At 41.1% G+C, this 17,921-nt stretch overlaps 2 protein-coding genes across 4 annotated transcripts; one reads left to right on the top strand and one right to left on the bottom strand.

Moving 5' to 3' along the window:
• Positions 1 to 2,875: 2,875 nt before the first annotated feature.
• On the top strand, positions 2,876 to 3,853 carry defbl2 (defensin, beta-like 2). Its single transcript, XM_078172085.1, has 3 exons — positions 2,876 to 3,024; positions 3,322 to 3,433; positions 3,515 to 3,853. The coding sequence occupies exons 1-3, from the start codon at positions 2,967 to 2,969 to the stop codon at positions 3,534 to 3,536; spliced, it is 192 nt and encodes a 63-aa protein (XP_078028211.1). The 5' UTR covers positions 2,876 to 2,966; the 3' UTR covers positions 3,537 to 3,853.
• Positions 3,854 to 7,612: 3,759 nt separating this feature from the next.
• Positions 7,613 to 17,921, bottom strand: mepcea (methylphosphate capping enzyme a). 3 transcript variants are annotated; one of them, XM_033651467.2, is made up of 5 exons: positions 17,585 to 17,921; positions 15,108 to 16,969; positions 12,561 to 12,779; positions 12,329 to 12,452; positions 7,613 to 12,234 (listed from the first exon to the last, which is right to left on the bottom strand). In XM_033651467.2, exons 2-5 carry the CDS (start codon positions 16,920 to 16,922, stop codon positions 12,200 to 12,202), a joined length of 2,193 nt encoding a protein of 730 aa, XP_033507358.2. In that variant the 5' UTR covers positions 16,923 to 16,969; positions 17,585 to 17,921; the 3' UTR covers positions 7,613 to 12,199. The 3 variants fall into 3 exon arrangements, with proteins under 3 accessions (XP_033507358.2, XP_078028546.1, XP_033507365.2); XM_078172420.1 differs by lacking the exon at positions 17,585 to 17,921 and adding an exon at positions 17,520 to 17,576; XM_033651474.2 differs by lacking the exon at positions 17,585 to 17,921 and adding an exon at positions 17,457 to 17,575.

Raw genomic sequence — 17,921 nt, 5'->3', positions numbered from 1 at the left:
TTAAACTAAAAGCCCTATCAGTGGGAAATGAACCATGCTAAATGCTGATTGTGTCATTGTGCAAGGATCCTCTATTAGAACAAAGTGGCTCATAGATTAGACACTATCAGAAGATGACTAAATCTGCAATAGTTTGCTGATGTTACACAAGTGAGCAATGAAAGGAAAATGGTTGATTTAATGTCCATGAAATGTTCTTAGTCTTCTGAGTCACCAGTGATTATTATGAATGAAATGTCTCCCTTGCCTCACCTGATCTTATGAAATTTTGTGTAGAGGGGAGTTAACAGACCTAAATATAAACCTAATAAATATCTTGTGTAAATAAATACAGTCAAATGGTACAAGTGAACTCCCTTAATAGTTTGGGAAGGAAACAACAAGCAGGAAATGGGTAGAGCTCTATTAACTATAGATCTTGTAACATTGACCCGTTGTTATACCAATACTGCTTCGATATGCATTTTGGTTTGGGTTAGATATGTGATTCCACTTAAGTTTATGGCACAGTTCTTTGTTATGTTATTAAAGTATCATTCAGGATATTTTATAACATTATTGGTCAAGTTATTACATCATTGGTTTTATTACATTTTCTGGAAATTATTATATTATTGGGCCTTACATTCCACCACATTCCAATGTGTTCTTTACTCCTGCTCCTGTTTGCACTAACCCTTTCATTTTCTTCCATCATGTCATTTCTCTCTGATACATATTTTCTGCAACTAACAAGCACATGCTGTACAGTTTGTGGTACCTGGCAATGATCTCAGAAACCAGTTGGATGCTTCCCTGTAATGTGAAGGATGTGAAGTGAGCTGTTCAGAGTACAGTGTCCTTTTCTAGATGAGCAGAGTTTTTCTTTGCTGTGTTGAAAAACCAGCATGTAAAATATCCACTGCCACCCTGTGTACCAGAGAGGTATAGTGGTGGAGTGAAACTAAGTTTAAATACTCAAGTAGCCTATTGTACTTAAGTACAAAAACACTTTAACTTAACTTGAGTATTTATATTATATAAGAAGAAGATATATTTCATTAATCTCCTAGGGGAAATTCAATTTTTTCCCTCTGTTGTCATATACACACAGGCCCAAAATACACACACATGCACAAACAGGACTTATACAAGCATCAAATGGAGATATGTCAGAGCAAGGGGGCTGCCCATGGACAGGTGCCCCAAGGAGCTGGGGGTTCAGTGCCTTGCTCAAGGGCACCTCAGCACTGCCTAGGAGGCATACTGGCACCTCTCCAACTACCATTTCATATTTGGTCTAGACAGGGACTTGATCTGGCGACCCTCTGGTTCCCAACCCAAGTCCCTATGGGCTAAGCTACTGCCTGCTACCACCTGCTTTACACTTCTTCTCTACTGTCATTCAAAGATTAATATTATGGGCTACTTTATACTCCATTTCATTTATCTGATAGCATTTATTACTAATTACTTTCCGGATCAACATTTTATATGTCTGTTTTTATAAAATATGCATTGACAACATTCAGATGCAAATGGATTATGAATTAGGAGTAAAATCCAATAAAAATATGTGTATAATAAATGCAGCACTTTGAGTAGGCATATTTTCCAAAATAAATACTTTTACTTTTGATACTTTAAGTACAATTTGTTGCTAATACTTGTGCATTTTTACTTAAGTAAGATTTTGAATGTAGGACTTTTACTTCTAACACGTCTATAAGCATTTTTTAAAATTTATTTTAAATTTTACAGTAACCTTAAATCAGCATTCTGTAGGTCATCCACTGGCAAAATAAATAAATAAATAGATTAATAATTTCTACATTACTTTGAAATTAATCACATTTTTACAAAATTTCCAAAAATGAAATAAAATAAAATGAAATAAATTAAAAATAGAAAGCAATGATATATGTTAGTAATAATAATATATTTTAATAATTCGTTTTAATCACTTTTATAATTTAATAAGAAAGTAATATATCTTTTTTATATTTTAATGACACATGTGCAGTCATGGGATTTGAGATGGGAAAGCTTGAAGAAGGCAAAGTGCTTTTAAATTTAGCAGGTTGTTCATTGCCCTGTGCTTTATTCTGATGCTGAGCACAGTACTAGCCTCCTCCTGTTTTTTTGACCAGGCCCAAACAAATACAGCTGTAAAAACATCCTTTAGACTGAATAATCACAGACTGGATCATGATTTGTCCCCTTAAGGTGGTTCATCTGTACATATGTGTGTCTGAGAGAGAATAAACAAGCAAGCAAACATCTCTATGTATGCACTAGGGGGCATGCTACACAAGTACATATCTGTGTGTCTGTGCCTTGTGTTGTTATTGTATTGTTAACAATCCTCCCCTGTGTCACTGGAGCAGCGTGTTTTGTGCTGTTTGATTGTAGTTTCACAGCATCAGCAATAACACACCAACTACTGCCATATTCAGATGTGGGCAGAGCAGTGGTCGAACAGAGGGCAGCAGTGAAAACACAGCAGGACAGACAGAATTGTACTGCTTACTGTGTCTAAAACAATTAGTCAGTATTTCACCTATAATTATAACTTTTGGAGGGCTTGCTCTTTTGAAGGAGTCCTTATGTATGTAAGTACAAAACCAAACAGCTGTCCCTGTTTCATTTTGTGTTGGTGAACAGTATAGATCATTCACAGTATCTCCAAAACACAGAGCAGTTTGAATAATAAAGTTTTGCTCTGTACACTTAGCACAAAAAATAACAGCATGTTTTTTTGTAAAATGCATAAAAGCAATCTTAATTCTCAAGAAGCTGGGGCGGTTGAGTGAGCTGAGTAAGCTGATAGTCCTGACCTTCAGCCCTCAGACTGGGATCATTCAGTGATACTTTGTTATTGTGATTTGGACAGAGCAGGACGGACTCCTCCCCCGTGGTTGAAATGCTGTATAAATGCAGCATCAGCCTGTCAACAACACTGTCTGAAAGCTTATTGGTACCAAAACATGAAGGGACTGAGCTTGGTTCTCCTCGTGCTTCTCCTGATGCTCGCCGTCGGGGAGGGTAAGCATTGATGGATACACCAATTTTTCTTACTGTGTGAGGTCTGATCAAGTGAATCATGGTGTGTCAAAATGCTCCAGCTACACTGCTGCACTCATTACCGGGCTTGTTTGTGTGGCTCAGAGGAGACGTGAAACAGAATAGTGAAATCACAGCTTGACAGTTTTGTTAACCATGAAAGTAATTACAGTTGTGCTAACTTCTTTTTAAGATTGATTTATTGTGATAATGAAAAAAGGTCAACAAGTCATCAGGAACATGGAAAAATATATGTGATTCTTTTATAATTTTCTGCAGGCAATGATCCAGAAATGCAGTATTGGACATGTGGGTATAGAGGACTCTGCAGACGGTTCTGCCATGCCCAGGAGTACATCGTTGGTCATCACGGTTGCCCTCGGAGATACAGGTAGGCCTGTGCCGAAGACAAAACTTTGGAAATGACTGCTAATTGTGAGGTTAACTTAAGTTGCACTGTGCTCATTTTCAGATGCTGTGCTGTGCGGTCTTAGCACCTGCATGCACCAGCATGAGGGCTGACATCTCCAGGTAACTGACGACGGCGCTCTTCCGGATAACCCATTTCAACAACCTTACTCTCAATCGACACCTCTTGGACTTCTAACACGCTGTGGGATGTGACAATGAGTGCTTTGGAAGTGGACTTCAACTAGTTAGACCTGACTTATTCACAGCTAGATGTGCAGCAGATGTGTAACTGTTGCTTGATCCTGTATCTCACCTTTAATAACATTTATAACCACTCCTTTGTGAACAGTCAGTTGTACTCTCTGAAATGCAGTGTTGCCAATAAATGCATGAAAATAAATTTGCTCATGTTTTGATTTGTTGCTGTTTAGTTAAGATAATCATCACTATTCACTATTTTAATCATGCTGTCCCAAATAGCGTAAAGCAATCTTTCACTTTACATTTGAAAAACATCCAAATATGGTGTTAACACGTCTATGTGCAGCCCCATTACCCATCTGGTTTGACCTTAGGGAAATAACAGCATGGAAAGCAGTCTGAGTCGAGTCTGGCATGCTTTTTGCTCAGCGCTGAACTGACAGGACACAATAATGGTCAAGTGACTGACCCAAATAGCTGTGATGGAATAGAGCTTTTGTGAATGAAGTGTTATGTCTCTTGTCTGTGTTTATGTTATCTCACCATTCTGTCTGTCTGTCTGTCTGTCTGTCTGGACAACACTGTCTGGAACAGACGGACAACGCCACAATCCGCCAGTCACGACTGCAAAGCAAATTCATTGTCGCATTGTCTGCCTATCAAGGATTGGAAGGTCAAATATCTGTGTTGGTGAACTTTGGCTTTTATTTATTTATTTATTTCAGGAGGCATCATGGCTGTCAGCTGAAAACAAGTATACTCGCCTGTTTGAGGTAACACCACTACTGGACAACAACAAGTCCTGTTAAATAATGAAATAATTACATTTATTAACTCTATGATTTAAACATTTTATTATCCCTCTGGTTACTGAATGTACTAGATTTAACTGGACCAGGATCTGAAGATGGTTGATGACTGGTCCGGGCACGTAGGTGCTAAAGGCATGGATGCTATTTGTAAACAGGAGCCTCTGTATTGTGCTCTGCATTGTCATCTAGGTGGAATCTTTGTGTTATTCAGACAGGCGCAGCGTGACCTAACCACAAAGGGGTAACCCGACACAAACCTGTTTACACGAGGCTGTCTGTCTTCACAACAAAACAAAGTTAGTACAGGATGGATTTTTTTAAAACTGTCACAGCATATATAGTTTTTACAGTGAAGAAACTGGGCTGTGAAGATGCTGCAGGTGCTTATATAAGTTAAAGACAAACTAATCATAAATATATTCTGATGCTAGCAGGTAATTATGACCTTTGCACTGCGGCCTGAGTAAGAGCCACAGTAATATGAGCCCTGGTTGGGGGCGCAGGTCCTCAAATCTGAGTGTCCTACCCAAATAAAATGGTAACTGTAATGAGAAATTGTTCATTAGATGGAAAATCAAAGAGCCAACACTTGACTTTGAGAATGTATTTCATATATATGTGTCTTTTTATGTTAGGTAAATGTGAATATAATGATCTCATAATACTACATTCCCAAACTTAGTATACAATATGAATTTAGGCAGATGCTCTTAGCACCCAGCACCCACAGCAAGCAATGCTCTTTACACCCAGGGTGTAAGCAACCAATGTGGCTATTTATACCCAGGTGTACGTTCCTGGGTGTCCTAACAATGCCAAGGCTAGCTATTGATTGATGTGTCAGCCTGACAAGTACTGGCCCATCACAGTACGCAGTGGGATCCATTATAATGCGTCATAGCCAAATAGCTGCAGCGTGACTATTCTCACCTGGGTGCACACTGATGAATTTATCATTTGCCGAAGTTACTCTAGACAACATTTTGCTTTTACTTATTTTCTGTTGTATACACATATATTATAGTGTCGGATGTTGACGTTAAACATGGCCAGAGTTACAAATAATGAGGTAAATGTGTAAAAGTATTCCCTGTGAGCAAAGACCTCAGGCTTCATATACCACTCTGAATAGGCTACAATATCCAATGTTTTTTTCTGCTTTCGAAACAAGGTAACGTCATTGTATAATCAATTTCTTGATATGGTCATTTGTTCCAGGCTCGCTACTATAAATGTTTACATTACCTAGCCTACACTGCTACATGTAGAAACATGCTGACATTAGAGAAGTATGTAATCATTATACTGAATTCCTGCAGGAACATACAAACATGTCTGAATTTTCATGGTAGAAAGTATTGCTATACTCCTGTTACAGTCATTCCCTTGCTGCAAGTACACTACTACACATCTTTAAATCTCTCCGTGGCATGGCGCTGCCCTACATTTCCAATCTTCTCCATTCCTACACACCTCCTCGTTCACTCAGTTCCTCTGATGCGCACTTACTCTCGATTCCCCCTTCCAGTCTCCGTACTGTGGGTGACAGGGCCTTTAGTGTAGCTGACCCTAATCTGTGGAATACTCTTCCTCAGGGTCTGCGTCAGTGCACATTGGTGTCTTCCTTTAAGTCGCAACTGAAAACTCATCTTTTAGAAAAACCTTTCCTAGTGTTTCAAAATATGTTTTATGAATATTATGTTATTTTTATCTGCTGTTGTTGCTTTGTTATTGCTTATCAACTTTTATCATGTACTGACTGTCTTATCCAGTTTTGTAAAGTGTCCTTAGGCGTCTTGAGAGCCACTTAAGAATAAAATGTTATATTATTACATGTAGCTACATGCTAATGTCAGGAAAACTAAACACATGCATAAACCTGAAAATAAGCTCAACAGGTCCCTTGACAAGTCTTCTAGACCAGTGGTTCCCAACTGGTCCAGGGACGTTGTCCAGATTTCCCCTTAGCCGTTACTTCAAAGTCCACACAGTTTCATACATTCAGCATCGTACTTGTGTTTAGACATGTCGTCAAACTAGCGTGCTGTCTCTGTCAAGTAGCTGTCTGTAAGTCACTCACTCTACAGCAGGAAGCGGCACTTCAAAATAAAATCTCTATGCAGGGAATTCACCGTACTTAAAAATAAAGTGTGTTTTTTACAAACTTGACAAATTTGCGAATCACTTGAGGTCCATTCAGAATGGACCCGTGACCCACCAGTTGGGAACCACTGTCCTAGACCTTGCAGTTGAGAGGTATCACTTGTGACGCTGCCAACACTATATTCCATCAGAGCTAAATTCAGGGTAGAGTTGAAGTTTTGTTTAGTCAAACCAGAGAATGGTTTTCCTCACACTCTTAGGGCCCATTAAGTTCCACTATACAAGATCTAGGTATGATGTCATAAGCCTATTACTCTTATATCCATGACAGCGTGATTAATGGAGCACTGCAGACATGTCCTTTTAGCAAGCTCACTAACAGAAGCTCCTTAAAGCTCTATTAGAGGGGACCATTGGGTCTTGTCATCTCAGCGTATACCAAATGTTTCCGCACCCTTCCTTGCAAGTTAGAGTAGTGCAGCATATTTGAATAAGTATTGTGTTCAGACACTTTTGGCTCAATTATAATCCATACATACACACAATAATAACTGTGGATCTGACTTCTAGTCTTTGAGAATCCTGCAGACTTTTAAAGGGGAGCATATGCTGCATGCTATATACAGCAGCAGCCAGAAAACATACAGTAATACTTCACCGGGCTTCACTCCCCACATGCGTAAAAAAAAAAAATCTCTCCAGGTGACATAAATCAACCTGACCTGTTTCCACCTGAAGGGATGGATTCACTTTTATCTCACCACTTCCTGCAAAGTGGGTTACTAACCTCTTTACAGATGCTGCGATGATCTCCTCAGTAAGAACACCTATGTGCAGACCACCAGTGCTCACTACTTGTTGCTTACTCGAGCAGCAAAATGTGAAAAAGCTGACACAACTAATATGATGGCAGCCTAACAAAACCACTGTAAAATTTGTTAACTATGATGACACCTTGATGTCTGTACATGCTTCCACCCAAAAATCAATTTCAGTTAAATAACATTGGTGTTGTGTAAGCAAATACTTAAACCACCAAATCTGGAACCACTTTTAATCAATTAAAATGTTAAACACAGAGAAACATTCAGATATATCTTGTTGTTCAGAGGCATGAAAATTCAGAGCTTCCCTGACAGAGGGGCGATTTTATTCCAACAGTTTTTCCAGAAAACTGATTCTAGGAAAGTTAAGGTACATGTAAAACATCAACTGTAACTGCAAAAAAATGTACTAATTCCCTCGAGTCGCATCAGTGCAGATTCAACATGAAGAGGTGAAGTTCAGTGCCATTAAAAATCATACACCCCTTGAGTTTATGCATTTTTGCACTAGAAGAGATTTTCGTAGGTGTTTCATTTTAGTTGTAGAATAATTTTAGGTACTATTATCCTAGAAAACCTAATAAATGCGAAGCAGCTATGCAGAGCTAACTAACTATTGTCTTATCAGGTCTTTATGGTATTTCTGACAAAACCTATTATCAGTATTTCATTGCTTATACTGCTCAGATCTTATAATCAGGCCGTAGCCACAGGTTTTAGAGATGAGCTACCACTGAAGATTGCTCTGATGCTAAAAACAATCTCTGGGATTTCAGAGGATGAGCTGAAATTTAGAAAATGTGAGCGTAGTGTATGGTGAAAGCCACATAACCAAATGCTGTAATTCATCAAATCCACTTCTTGAAATGGGTCCTCTGTCTTCAAGTTGCAAATAAAAATCATTTAAATACATAACCATAAAAAAATAATAAAAGAAAATACAACAGGCTGTGCTTTCACTGCAATGTTTGTCATGTTTACTTCTGGTTTTCTTTGCAACATGAAAACTTGGACCCAGTTTTCACGTCCAAAACTACACTCAGGTTGTCTTAATTTTAAACCAACCCGCATTACAACATTTATTCCAATGATAAAGTGGTGATTTTTGCTGCCTTTAAGGACATAATTACACCTTTAAAGAGCAAATATTGCACAATATTGTGTTGTAAGCTACAATAACATGAGTATAAGATCCGTGCATCATAGTATTTTTCACTAGCATTAAACTGTGTTGAAACAAGGGGTGTTTTATTTCTTACACCCAAATTTGTGTGCAATTTCATCTAATAAAAATGAACATCACACTGACTTCGCACCACTTTGTGCAAAACCTCAAGGGGAGTATGAAAAGTTCATACAGCACTACATATGACAACATGCAATTTCACATCTCCAGCAAAGACATGCCGTAACTTGGATACCTGGCCTGTTGGGTTCAAATCTGTCAGATGGTGCCGCTGAGACAATAAGGTGCAATCTTTCACATTGGTGGCACAGCACAAACTTTAAAATTTTCCCAAATAAAAAACTCAACAAAGAAAAAGCAAAATGCCCTTGAAATTACAGCAGTGGGCTGATCTAAGCCTGAGAGTCCGATTGTCTTAGCTTAGGAGAAAGGTGTGATTTGGTGCCCCGTGTCCAACGGGATGACTGACGTCGAAGCCAGTTCTCTTTCAAATCAAAATGTCACCTGAAGCTTCATTTTATAGGTTAATCAGTGTTCCACAACTTGTTACAAAAAAGTCTGATGGAAAAAGTATTCAAATTTTTTTTCTACTTTGAAGAAATTTAAAATCTCTATAACACGTCAAATGAAGTGAAATGAGAGTGCATCGACAACAACACTCCTTTCAAACAGTTTATAAAAAAATAAAGAGCCAATCTGACAATCCGTGTGCCTGCCAGGACAGAACAAAGCAAAACACATCAGAACGTTGCTATAATTATTTGTTGTTACAGAGCTGGATTAGCGGGTCCGCTTTGGGACAAAAACTCTGACTCGCTCACAAATTGGCAGCAAACATTTCAAAACAAGACAAAAAAACAAAACAAAAACCCCACTGTAAAACGACAAAAGCAGTTTTGAACTCAATATTGACAACAGTAAAACAAAATTTGCAAACTTATTTACACTGATCATTTACTAAAATAGAAACATAAATCATCCATCTTCGCCATTGTCTATTCTACTACGCCAAATGCTGTAATTGAACCTGTCGTTAAAAAAAAAAAAAAGAAAAAAGGTTTCAGTCCCAGCCACAGAATGAAAGGTTGTAGACGAGTGTTGCTCAGTGCACACCAGTAAAGATACAATCACAAAGACTGCCTGTAACTTATAGCTGTCCTTGTTAGGCCAAAGACAAAGATGATGATGGCATATTCTGTCAAATTCAAGAGCAAAAGACCCATAAAATATTTTGGCAGCGCTTCAATACAAACAGCATTTTCATATTTAAATTTGGTAAAAATTCATTAATATATCTTAGTCCATTTTGTAGCAATTTATTTTCTGTAGCAATTTATTTTCTACAAATGTAAATTTTAATTCAGCTTTACAGAAGTTGAGTCCAACTCAGGAGCTTGAATGTAACTCTGATGCTGTTTGAATTAATGCCTGTCCAGCAGTGACGATCGGACCACACAAAACAATGCATGTGTCGGATTTATACAGCACTGAAGACACTGTAGCAACTCTCTGATAGCAGGCCTCTGCCTTAAATCACACCCTCCATTATACTTTCAGTCATTGTAGACATTGTAAACAACATATAAGGTAGGGCTATGGCTTAACTGTCATTGAAAACAAAAAATAGATCACTGCATGCTACAGATCTACCTTGCAAAATAGTCCTCATGGTTTGTGTGCTGAATTATCTTGAGCTGAGCCAACACCTGGGTGTCTGCGCAGCTCAAATGTGCCCCCTACCATTGGGATGGAGCATCAAAAAGGCTTTAAAGGACCCATGAAGTGATTTGTCGCTTCCTGAAAGACTTATCCAAATAAAGTAAATTACACAGGTCTGAAGGTTTGTAGAAAGTTTGCATTCAAAACAGCCAAAATTCTTTTCTTGAAAACAATCTGATTTTTTTAACTTGCACTTAGCTGATGTCAGGTTGAAGGTAGTGTCTATAAACATATATCTGAATATGTACTCAGAATCTGTGTGCAGCAGGACAAGATTTTGGTAGTGGAAGCATTCTGGTTTCTGATTGTAGTTTGATTAGTATTTAACGATAAGGTTTGAGCAGGCGTCATGTGAGAAGCAAAAGAGGCGGAACGCACTGGGTAAAATGTGGAGCCCATCCGACTGACAAGGAATTATATGCATCTATCTGTTTATAAAAAATGGTAAACTATAACAGGGTTGGAGGAGGAAGTCTTGGCCCAGATATTGACTGGCTACCGTGGAACCCCCAAAATATTGGCCATTGCCGCCAGGGGTTTAATTGTTGTCAGACTGAAAGCCAATGGGCTCTGAAATTGGGTTTGAAGTACCACACTAGTTTGTCCCGGCAGTAGTATGCCTACTAAAACTAAATACTGTCTCCATGTGTTAATGACAGAATCTAATATGTGATGACTTCATCTTCATTCATCTCGACAGTTTTTAAGGAACCAGCTGTTACTAAAAAAAAAAAAAGAGACAATATCTTGAAAGGATCTTAGCTGTGCCGTGGGTAAACGTGCAGTATTTCATTTGTTAGTTGTGGTTTTGGCTGTTTCAAGTGCACCTTTCTAACCCTTGCATCGTCTTCATCTCTTCAACACGCCCCTTTTCACTTCATATTCACTTCATAGCATCTTAGCTTTGTGCAATTTAGCTTTCCATATCGCCCATTCCAAAATATGGACTCACATTGTCACAGTTCTGTACCAGATTAAAGCACGTTCAGCTCTAAGGCCTATTTTGCAAAATAATGACAAAACAAACTGTATATTAGGGTTTGGAGATAGGACGAATACATCAGCTATGGACTGAATCTATGGCTGATGGAATTCGTTTGGCTGCGTTTAAGTCACCACAGAATGTGCAGTTATATGTCTGCCACAACGGGATTCAAGGCTGCGACCATGATGCACATATTTAACCACTAAGAGCACAATTTCGATGTCATCGGTAGCTGCAATGGAGCTGGCAATGTGAGGCTTCAATAGCCTGCACAGCATAAAACACATTACCTGCACTCCGCTGTGGCTTTTCAGGAGACATCATGTCAGTACGACCTGTTTAATGGCTTTATAATCCAGTAGTACACTGCGGTTTTTGCAAGTGCAACACACAATGTAGTTAAAGTGGTGACGGCTGCCAATTGGAAAAGCCTCCCCTATCGTCCAACCCTAATAAGTATCATGTGTAGTGATGTGGTGGCACAGAACAAAGTCATGAAAGTAAAGATATATGGCCAAAGATTTTCAAACACATTATGGCCGTGCATCAAACTGGAGCATCATTAGCACTGGGGATAGTCCAAGAAAACGATCACCTCTTCCACCGTCCGGCCAAGCTGTGACGTTTGGCTCCAGGTTATACATAGTGGAGTTCGATCTGAGTTCACTCCATACTCTTTAAGAATTTGCCGACACGGAGGCTTCTGATAAGCGCCTCTTCCTCATCAGATCTCTACAAAATTAATTCCACTTTTGGTCCCGTTCTCCTTTTCTGAATTTCATCTTCAGCATCTGAAAAGCTGGAGTTAACTGTGAAGGACTCAGATAGTTCCTTGCAGTCCAGGGCAGCTGGCTGGCTTGTGTGTATGGTGGTGGCTTAGCCTACTCACATTCAATGATCTTCAAGGCAGGAGCGGTCATTTGTGAAATAAGTAGATTGGCCTCTGAAAACCTGTTGTGATGGGAAAAGATTTGAAATTGACGTCAAGCTTCAGTGGTGAATATTGTGTAGTGCATAAATGTGTTGTGAACAATTAGTGAATTACCTCTTATTGAACACTTGGGGGCCCCAAGGTACTCAGAACTGGTGAAGCCCACCTCTGTTGTAAGGTACGACGAAAACTGGTCAGGTTTGAGGCGGATGTTGTAAAAATTCCTGCTAATATTATCCTGTAAAGTAAAAGAGAAAACAAATATTTCAGCCAAATAAACCAAGCTTTAAAATCCCTTGTATTTTTGCTTTGCATCACAACAGAACGTGTCCTCTCAGTCTCTTACCGTCAGCTTCTTCCTCCTCACATATGACTCCCAGGGCTGCGGCTCCAGGATGAAAATGCCTCCAGGACGGAGATGTCTGTAAACTCTCTTGAAGAGCCGCTTGAGGCCACAGTCTCCCCAGTTCAGGTGCACCCATTTGGTAACGCTCAGGCACATGATCACGTCGTACTCTGGCCGCTGAGTCAAAAGAAGATTATCGTTCTCCAGGACATAATTGGCCTAAAGGAGAAGAGAGGCACGGTTAAAAAAAAAAACAATACACTGACTTGACAGGGCAAACTATTTAGTGCTACTCAGCACTGTGACTGGAATAAAGACTTTCACTGAAACACAAACTCATGACGATCATGGTCACAGATTAAGAGCTGGTATCTGCAAAATCTTATCTGATTGGCATTCATTAAAATGTCTTAAACGGGAGTAAAAATCCCAAAATTGCACATTTATAATAGGATGCATTTGTGTGATACTGACTCTTTGGCTCTTATATAGATTAAAAAAGGAAGGCAAGGCTATGCAATGTGAACAAACACAGCATAGCCACCAAATTTTACTGCTGCTCTGTGAAACCATTTGACTTACAAATGCTGCAGGATTATAATGAGAGCATGTGTTTAGAGAATCCCAGATTTGTTGTAATAATTGATGCAAGACTTAAAGTGATTCATCTAGCATAAATGCCAAACTTTAGCTGGCTCCCACTTCTCAAGTACACACTGATACACAAGATTGATGCTGAAAGAGCAGAACAGAAGACAAAAGAACAGAGGTGAGGACAAACAGAGGGAAAGTGTTATTTGATCCAGATCACCATTTTAAGTGAAGACGGCTGGGAACAAAGTTTAGGAAACTTGATTATCAGAACACACCTTTTTCCACAGTAGACATGTTGGAATGTAGTATCAGGAAAAACAACGGTGTTACTAGCAGTAACTGGGGTTTGGTCCATCACAGAGAGGGTATAAATAGTCAAAGCTTTCCTCCTACTGACTCAAACTGTATTTGGTTATTCAATAATTTGGGAACTGATGAGAATTTGGTGATGAGGAGTAAAAAAAAAACACCTCCTGTATTTGATTAAATTTGCTTCCCACACTCTAACTTAAGACCACGGTAGATTTGTCAAACAACAACACATCCTGACATTTCTCCCTCAAATCCATCCTGTGTTGTACAGGCTGAGGGGGCTCAGGCGTTCGTCTTGAGGCTTTTCACTCATTAAACAGGATAAGCTCTGTGCTGCACTGCCATTATCTCTAATGCTCGTAGCAGGGAGGAAGGCAGTTATCGATTTCATTCAGAAACAAACACTACGGTTCCTGCATCTAACCAATTCATGTGGCTGCCTACACGGAGCCTGTGAGGCACAAGGCCAGTGGAGTGAGGAAACTCTGATAGAAATTAGAACAATAAAAAGGCTCGATGAGAAAGCTTTATATTTATAAAGAGAAAAGCTGTTGTGCGATGTGTCAAAGTCTCACACAATGCTGGCGTGCGATAAATCGATAACGTTAGAAATGCTTGAAAAGGACAGGCTGCTCTGCTCTTTCTATTTTCCATCTTTTGCATCTCAAAATCATCTGCAGCTTCAGGGAACAGTGAGCCTCTGGTTGGAGATGCATACAACAAGGTGTGCAACACGCAAAGATGTAACGGTGGGCAAACTAGTGGTAAGATAAGATAAACTAAGTCTAACGCATGTGACTCAGAAAATCAAACTGGTGGAGATGCTTCCTTATTAAAGGATCTAACCCTAAAATTTTATGGCCAACATGACTGCTTTATTAACTTATAAGAATGGAGAAGTCTGTGTCCTTTTGACTAGGAGAAGAGTAGCTATTTTAAAACAAGAAATTGACATGTATATTAAAAATAAATTAATTTATTATGGTTTCTATTGCTTCCCAAATGTATCTTAACATTCCCAATTTCATTTTACTTTTCAACAACGCACCCAGTCATCCAAACATGGAGAAACGTCCTTCAAGATTGATTAAATGTTTGATTTGTCTTTTTAAATGTGAAATCTATAAGACTCTGTAAAATAATAAAAGATAAATAAATGTATAGTCAACTGTGCTATGCTATTCATTTTCCTATGTCCCTGGAAAATGAACACCATATACATCTTGTCCAGATCGGCTACATGGTGCAACCTGCATGCCATAATGGAACAGACTGTGCTGTGACAATGCTATCCCTAATCTAGAGGCAAAACCATTGACATTTTCGGGATGCAAGGAGAATAAGTGGGCACCTAATTTATGTCACATCCTCTTGTGAAGTCAGTTAGACCACAGAGTGTTTTTGTACCAAGCAGCCTCTCTCCCAACAAGTGCTTTTTCGGTGGGTTTTAATATGGTTTACAAGGGCCGGTTTCATTACATCATGCTTCTAAGTCTTAATGAATATGGTGCAGATATAACGCAGGCAGTGCCTAATTGTGAGATACTGATTTTATTTTGACCTTCATCTAAGCTCCCAAGCAATAATGATTCGGGAACTTCATGCTGCCACCACATGATCACCCAGAGAATGCCGTCTTACCTTGATGAAGGACACATTTGAGGGGAACTCTCCGGGCCGTGTGGCGGGTGTTTCTGTTAGTGGAGGTGCAGCAATGGGCCCCCTGGAGATGCGTAGTGACACAGGAAAAGAGCAGCTCACAGAGTGATCTGTGGGGGGTGAATCACAATCCTCCTGCTCCATTTTCTCTGTTTTGTCATCCTGCCTCCGGGTCCCTGCCTCATCTGTGTGACAGCAGTCATTGTCATTTACAGCCTCTGCAGGGCCACTTTCTCCTTTCACTGGTGTCCCGTTTTCATCCCTGCTCGCGGCTTCATTGTGCTTCTTGTCTGTGCCTGTGAGACTCCCATTTCCATTCCTCTCCTCCTGCTTGGTGCTCTTTTTCTCCTGCATTGCATGCCTGGCCTCTTGGGTCTGCAGTTCAGACAGATAATGTCTGATGTTTTTCCGGGCTGCATGTACCAGAGCATTGTCAATATCCAGGCCCAATATGCGGGCAGGTTTGAGCATTTTGGCAATATAGAGTGTTAGGTGGCCTGAGTTACACCCCAGATCCAGAACATCTTTACCTTCAAACCACTCTGGCTGAAGCACACGTATCCGTGCGTCTTCACTAGCACCTGGGTTGCGGTAGCCATAATACTTGTTGTAGTTCCCATACTGGAACTTCTTCCTCTGATGCTCCTTCGCCTGGTTGTAGGACTGCTGGTGCTGGCGACCTCCTGGCCCTGTTCTGGGACCACTCCTTGGTATGTGGAAGGACTGGGAATTTCTCGATCCCCCTGAACCCCAACTTCTGTCTCCAGATCCTGACTTTCCAACTGGCGTAGAATGGGTCACAGGGGGCTCAATTTTGCCAGAGTTGCGCCTACGCTTTCGTCTGCTTGTGTGCTGGTTTGGTGCCCCCGATATGGAGGATGTGGACTCCTCCATTGATACAGACGTCATCTCCTCCTTGAAGCTGGCTGAGGTGTCGGCTGAGTGCTCGTGGGAATCCCCTGTGACACTGGAGAAATTGTTGGACTCTTTGGAGACGTCTAGTGCAGAACATGAGGCTAACATACCTGGAAGTGGTGCAGAGGTGCCAGTTTTAACCTCACCTTTTCCTGATTCTGAGAGGTTCAACTGTGAGGTTGAAATCCCACCACCACCACCTCCACCTCCTCCTCCTCCATGGTGTCTGTTGCGGTGTCTCCTTCTGCCACCACTTTTAAAGGGGGACACCAAAAAGCTACTGTCTGCTATCCCGCTGTTCAGGTTCAGCGGATCTGTGATGTCTCGTGGGATGAGGATCTCCACAGGGTCTCGACTCTTCGCTGGCAGCGGGGAGGATTTGGGTGTCTCTGCATTGAGCGCCTTGTTGACATCCTCATCCAGCAGGCTGTTGAGATTCAGTGGGTCAAAAATGTTCCCACCCAGGAGGAAGTTGGTTGGCAGGACGGAGTCACTCTCAGAGTTGGCCCTTCGTCTCCTCTTGCCAGACGTTGGATGCTTGAACCCAAAGTTTGCTGTGTTGCGGCGCTTTGTTAGTTTTGTTTGCTGCGGCTGTTTGGAATGATGAAAGCTGTTCCTGCGGTTGATGTTATTCTCGTTCCCTCTGGCCCCCTGTCCAGCATCATCTGAATGGGTGAGCCCGTCAGTCGTGCTGGTGTGTTTTGGTGAGGCTGCGGTGGTGCCTGAGACAGGACAAGCGGCTGCGAAATCAGGGGTGGCTGCTGCACCCTCCACCATCACAGATATATTGCTGTAACCTCCAGTGCATTCTGAGAGCTGCAGAGATGATGCTGGGCTGGGCTGTGGACCTCCAGTTTTCACTGTATCCTCGTCAACAGACATCTCTTTTGGTTGGCAGGGCCGATGCAGGCATGGAAATGTTCCTGGATCTAAAAGTCAGAGAGAACATGTGTCAAATGCAAAACCTGAGGTATGTTTCACAGAATGAGATGCACACTTATTGCTGCAATCACAGACACAGAGCTGCAATCTAAAGTCACTTATACCTGCACTACAACTCTCAAACTCAAGTCTAGGGACCTGCACCATAAAAATGAGGGTCAGTTGAAGTAAATGAATACCAGATAACCCTTTACTCTCCACTGTCACTTCCTAACTGAGTAATGCATTAACTAAAGTCTACGTTTAACATGCAGTCCCTAAAGCTACGTCATTATCATGTTGGGTATCTGACATCTGAAGCGTGTCTACTCAGGGGTTACTGACCTGAAAAGTTTAGGAGTCCCTGACTGTGTTGGACAGTTACCTAGTTAGCAAGCTAGCTCCTAGCTTCTCTATCGCGGGCCAAACGTCGACTAAACGTTCAGCTCCACTCCGGCCAAAAAGCCGTTATTAGACAAACAGTCAAGTACCCACCTCGATATGCTGCTGCCTGAACCCCCCTAAAACCCTGACTCACATGGATGAAAGTGATACTACCTAGCAGATGGCCACCTATACGCGTACAGTCAACAGAGTAGTCACCATCAAAGTAACAGTCTCACCTCTCAGTTCTCCCCGCCTCCGGCCGGACTGTCACTACCGCGCACTCTCTCGACTCGAGCTAACGTTAGCTACGTAGCTAGCACTCAAGTGTCCCTACATCAATACAACGGTGGCAGGCGGCGCGAGCAGGCAAGTGAACGCAACGCGGGTATGGCGCGATGGTGTGTCCGCGGTGAAGGCTCCTCTGCCCCCCAAACTGTGTTGTCGACTTCTTCAGTGAACTCCTAGTCGCCCAGTGTCAGGCAGGTTGGTGAATAAATTATTCCATTCGCTGATAGAGGCGGCATGGCGGCGCATCCGGGCTCCGAGCTGTAGTCCAAGATGACTGGGGCGGAG

This window comes from Epinephelus lanceolatus, chromosome 11, assembly GCF_041903045.1.
Source record: "Epinephelus lanceolatus isolate andai-2023 chromosome 11, ASM4190304v1, whole genome shotgun sequence".
Taxonomy (NCBI): Eukaryota; Metazoa; Chordata; class Actinopteri; order Perciformes; family Serranidae; genus Epinephelus; species Epinephelus lanceolatus.
Note: the sequence above shows the minus strand (reverse complement) of the source record. Positions and strands in the feature narration are given on the sequence as shown.